The sequence below is a fragment of the Phaseolus vulgaris genome, chromosome 3, assembly GCF_000499845.2.
Source record: "Phaseolus vulgaris cultivar G19833 chromosome 3, P. vulgaris v2.0, whole genome shotgun sequence".
In the NCBI taxonomy this organism is placed as follows: domain Eukaryota; kingdom Viridiplantae; phylum Streptophyta; class Magnoliopsida; order Fabales; family Fabaceae; genus Phaseolus; species Phaseolus vulgaris.
Window position 1 is genome coordinate 36,549,433 of NC_023757.2, and position 5,742 is coordinate 36,555,174.

Here is a 5,742-nt window from a genome sequence, read left to right on the forward strand (position 1 = left end):
CAAATCTTCCGAACTTTGGGTTGGACTCTCTCGGTCTCTTCTTGGGTTGGATACTCTGGGCTTCTCCTCACATTGGGTGCTCTAGGCTTCTCCTCAAGGTAGATGCTCTCGGCTTCTCTTTCGGCTAAGTGCTTTCGGCTTCTCCTTCAGCTAGGTGCTCTCGGCTTCTCCTTCAGCTAGGTGCTCTCGGCTTCTTCTCCTCATAGGTGGGTGTGTGTGCCTGCAAGGCGCTCCGATGCCAAAGTCAGATATAGTTTTATGTTCATCAGATAAATTGAATCCCCTTACCTCTTGAGTTGAACCTCTATTTATAAGGCTCTCTTATTGGGCTTAAGAGTTACTTGGGTCTTTTCTTTTTGTACCTAACATTTTGAAAACACACACCTGTATATTTGGGCCCATCTTATGGGCTTTGCTATAATCACTAATTTAACTTTACTTATTTACTTTTTATATTTAACCTTTCGATTGAGACTTTCGGTACAACCTTTCGGTCGAGACTTTCGGTACAACCTTTCGGACTATAACTTTTCGACTTCTTAAATAAGAACTCCGTTGATTGAGATTTGATTTGAATGAAACACACTCGAGAGAGGGATTTCACCTGGAGTGAAAGCATCTTGATTCGAGAGGCTTGAAGTACGAGATACACTCTCGGAAGGGATTTCACCTCGAGTGAAAACATCTTGATCCGAGAGGCTTGAAGTACGAGATACACTATCGGAAGGGATTTCACCTGGAGTGAAAACATCTTGATCCGAGAGGCTTGAAGTATGAGATACACTCTCGGAAGGGATTTCACCTGGAGTGAAAACATCTTGATCCGAGAGGCTTGAAGTACGAGATACACTCTCGGGAGGGATTTCACCTGAAGTGAAAGCATCCTGGACCGAGAGGTTTGAAGTACGAGATACACTCTCGGGAGGGATTTCACTTGAAGTGAAAGCATCCAGGACCGAGAGGTTTGAAGAACGAGATACACTCTCAGGAAGAATTTCACCTGGAGTGAAAACATCTTGATCCGAGAGGCTTGAAGAACGAGATACACTCTCGGGAGGGATTTCACTTGAAGTAAAAGCATCCAGGACCGAGAGGTTTGAAGAACGAGATACACTCTCGGGAGGGATTTCACCTGGAGTGAAAACATCTTGACCCGAGAAGCTTGAAGAACGAGATACACTCTCGGGAGGGATTTCACTTGAAGTAAAAGCATCCAGGACCGAGAGGTTTGAAGAAGGAGATACACTCTCGGGAGGGATTTCACTTGAAGTGAAAGCATCCAGGACCAAGAGGTTTGAAGTATGCGAAGCATTGATGAATTTAACAGTTTGACTCTTCATATGAATAACTTCTTCATTAAGTGTTTCAATCTTGAATAAGACTTTCTTTATACATGAAAAATCATCCTTGACCGAAAGGTTTTACATACAACGATGAATGTTTAACTGCCTTGGACTTTGTCTGCTCCTTATCCCTCCATCTCTAACAAAGCGTTTCAACTGCCCAACTTGAATCAATTCTTCAATTCTATCTTTCAAAGCTACACATTCTTCTGTATGACGACCATGATTCTTGTGGTATTGGTAATGTTTACTCTTATATGCTCTTTTAGAAGTTCTTTCCTTCTTTGGTGGTGGGATTATCTTTACTGTCATTGCTTATTGTAAGATTCTTGCTCCATTACTACTCAACGGTGTATATTGTTGAAACTTTCGGCTACAAAATTATTCTCTTCCTTTTCTAAACGAATGTCCTCCTTCCTTTTCACTTATCTTCTTATCATTTCCATCCGCCCTCGAAATTCTCTCAACTCTTCCATCTGCATAAACTTTGATGCACGTTGTCTTAACTCATCAAGATTGGTTGCCAGTTTTTCGCAAAGACTGTCGGCAAATGGTCCTGGTTTCAGTGCTGTAATCATATGATGCATTGTGACTTTCGGACTAAGATTGCGGATACTTAGTGCTACCTTTCCAAACCGCTCCATAAATATTCTTAGGGATTCTTCCTTTTCTTGTCTTATATTCACTAAGGCAATTGATGTCAGATGATGTGGTTGGCTTGTAGCAAAATGAGCTCCAAACTTTTTTACTAAAGTGTTGAAACAATCAATGGATAACGGTGGCAACTGAGTAAACCAACTCAGAGCCCCTCCCTTCAAAGTTGTTGGGAATACTTGGCACAAAATGACCTCATTCCACGTATACAAACTTATCTGCGTTGTGTATACTGCAATGTGTTCATCAGGATCTGTACCTCCATCATATTTCTCCATGGTAAAATTCTTCCAATTTTCGGACAGTGGGGTTTCTATAATGGCTTCGGAAAATGAATGTCTCCTAACAGATATTCCGACAAAGATAACAGAAGTCTCTGGTATTCTCTTCCTTGTAGTTTCAAATCTTTCCTCATTATGTACCCTTTGGTGGATATGTGTTCTTGGTTGAACAGTTTCAAATGATGTGTTTAAAATTGTCTCTTCACTCAACTTCCTTTTCATGAACGCATTCTCCGCCCTTAACATACTTAACTCTTCTTCATTGCTTTTCTTTAGTGTTTCGAACTCTCTTTGTAACTGCATGAGCATAGTCATTGACATGGAATTTTGATTATCTCTCTGCTCCCCAGATTGCTCTCCAACTTGTTCTTCTCTTTGATTCATCTTGTCTTCAACCTTTTTCAACTACTTCTCGGCCCCACGGTGGGCGCCAAAATGTTCTTACAACAAGGACCAAGAACACTAGAATCAGGTTGACAAGATTAACTCTTATACAAATCTTCCGAACTTTGGGTTGGACTCTCTCGGTCTCTTCTTGGGCTAGATACTCTGAGCTTCTCCTCACATTGGGTGCTCTAGGCTTCTCCTCAAGGTAGATGCTCTCGGCTTCTCTTTCGGCTAAGTGCTTTCGGCTTCTCCTTCAGCTAGGTGCTCTCGGCTTCTCCTTCAGCTAGGTGCTCTCGGCTTCTTCTCCTCACAGGTGGGTGTGTGTGCCTGTAAGGCGCTCCGATGCCAAAGTCAGATATAGTTTTATGTTCATCAGATAAATTGAATCCCCTTACCTCTTGAGTTGAACCTCTATTTATAAGGCTCTCTTATTGGGCTTAAGAGTTACTTGGGTCTTTTCTTTTTGCACCTAACATTTTGAAAACACACACCTGTATATTTGGGCCCATCTTATGGGCTTTGCTATAATCACTAATTTAATTTTACTTTTTTACTTTTTATATTTAACCTTTCGATTGAGACTTTCGATACAACCTTTCGGTCGAGACTTTCGGTACAACCTTTCGGTCGAAACTTTTCGGCCTAGACAGTACATATACATTTGGAAATAATCTATTATTTTTATATAGTTGAAACTTAATTGATTTATCGTTTTCTAATTCTATAATTTCTTTTAAGATATATAATTCTGAAAAATAAATTTAATTCATTAATATCGAAGAATTTGTCATATTTTTATGATCTTTTAGCGTTTCTTTGTTTCAAATTGAAACTAGAAGAAGGTTGAGAATATTGGTCCCTTTTACCCATGAGTGGAAAGGAGGAGAAACATGTGGTAATTATTAATTTGCCCTTTTTTATCAGAATCACATATGATTGAGCATTATATAACTTTTAATTTATATTATACATATTATTTTTAATGTTAATATTTTTATGTAAAAAGTAAATAATATTATATATATTTTAATATAAAAATATGTATGATTATATGTCTATATTTTTTGACAGAATCTTAATTGGAAAATTGGATTGTAATGGATGAAAAATGTACTAACATGCATCTAATGTTATTGAAATGGAAGAATATTGATATTTTAAAATTGTCTAAGTTTAATGTAGTGGTGTAGTTGTTTGATGTCTGGGTATGTTTTAAAAAATGGAACAATATTGATGTTTGATATTTTATCTTAATTGAATTATTGATGTTTGGTTATGTTTGAAATGGAAGAAAAGAATATTGATGTTTTATATCGGTAGCAAACATAGGTTCAATTTTTTATTTAATTATAATCGATTTATATTCATTTTTTTATAATTATTGAATTTTTATTATTCAATTTTTGAGTAGCAATGCAAAAAGTAGCAAATATTTTTATTAAATTCTTTTATATTCAATTTTTAAGTAGCAAATTTTTTTTTATTGAATTTCTTAAAAAAAAATTTACGTGGGTTGGTCGCAGACCCGCGGGCTGACCCTTATGCGGGGCAGGACAGAGAAATCAGCCCGCATTCACTACGCGGGGCGGGCCAAACACGAGACGGATCTAAGCGGGGCGAGCTAACCCACATTGTCATCCTTAAAAAATAATTAATCATTATATTATCTAAGTTAAATACTATTTTATAAAAGAATTCATGGTATTTAAAGTAGTTTCTATTATTAATAAAATTTGTGAAGTAGTTTCTAAATTGGTATCTAACATTAACTATTAATTATTTTATATTCTAAATTAATCACTAATTTAATTAAAGAATAATTTAGAATATAAATTAATTAGTCGTTACAACTTTGATAGCTGGAACTTTGGTAGTTAATTTTAGATAGTAATTTAGAAACTATTTTCTAATTTTTTTATTAGTATTAAAAATTACTTTAGATGACAATAATTTTTTAATTGATAAAATAATATCTAGCTTAACCAATATAATGATTAATTATTTTTTATCTTTAAATTAGTTGCTATTTAATGATTTTTAGTGTATATGATTTATATATTTATGTATGATGATGTTTGTTACAATTGGATATAGTGATTATTCTAATAATAAGGTATTTGTTAAGAAAACTCAAACCACAACCTGTGCATATACTATTTGTAAGTATAGAATACTTTTTCTTTATTCAATTAGAACAATACAACTTTTACTTTAGTAATGTCAACTATTCCAAACCATCCATTTGTCGAAGTTTCTCAAATTATCAAAGTTTCACAGCCTTAGTCATTGTCACTTGTTCCTGAGTATTGCAGTATTTCAATTGAACCACGTGATCATTTACTAGATCTCTAAGAAAGTGAAATCTCACTGCAATGTGCTTACTACGTCCATGAAAGATAAGATTTTTGGACAACTGAATAATGGAGTTGTTATCACATAGAATTGTGATTGCTTCCTTTCTTTCGATCCCAAAATGTTGTAAAATTTTATGAAGCCAAATGCATTGACAGGCACAGGTCGTTCCAGCTATATACTCTATAGTTGATAAGGTAACCACTGATTGCTTTTTTGAAACCCATGATACAACCCTTGATCCTGTTATGAATATTGCTCCATAAGTGCTTCGTTATCCAAGTCCCAAACATAGTTATTGTCACTATAGGTTGTGATTTCGATCTTTCCTCCCTTTTGATATAGAATATCGTACTCAATGGTACCTTTTACATACCTCAGAATATGTTTTGTGGCAACCCAATGTGATGCCTTTGGAGTAGCCATGTACCTGCTGATTAGGCTCACTCTAAATATCAGGTATGGTTGGGTGACTGTTAGGTACATGAGACTATCAACAACTTGTTTAAATTTGGTGGCATCAACTGATGTTCCTTCATCATCTTTGGATAATGCAGTGTCTGACACAATTGGATTGCGATTAGAGTTGCATTTTGTCATGTTGAACTGAGCTAACATCTCACGAGCATAATGTCTTTGACAAATGAAAATTCCCACATCAATTTGTATAACTTCAATTCCCAAGAAGTACCTCATTCTTCCCAAATCTGTCATGTTAAATTCCA

General features: G+C 35.7%; 1 protein-coding gene across 1 annotated transcript; it reads right to left on the bottom strand.

The window, feature by feature from the left end:
* Positions 1-539: 539 nt before the first annotated feature.
* LOC137805602 (uncharacterized) lies at positions 540-1,655 on the bottom strand. The gene is made up of 2 exons (XM_068605541.1): positions 1,430-1,655; positions 540-1,348 (listed from the first exon to the last, which is right to left on the bottom strand). Exons 1-2 carry the CDS (start codon positions 1,653-1,655, stop codon positions 540-542), a joined length of 1,035 nt encoding a protein of 344 aa, XP_068461642.1.
* Positions 1,656-5,742: the final 4,087 nt, after the last annotated feature.

Excerpts from the sequence above, each read along its gene's own strand:
- LOC137805602 (XM_068605541.1), bottom strand. The coding sequence starts at position 1,655 with ATGACAGTAAAGATAATCCCACCACCAAAGAAGGAAAGAACTTCTAAA. Across the intron at positions 1,349-1,429 it reads GCAGTTAAACATTCATCGTT|TTATTCATATGAAGAGTCAA; the intron begins GTATGTAAAACC and ends TTAATGAAGAAG.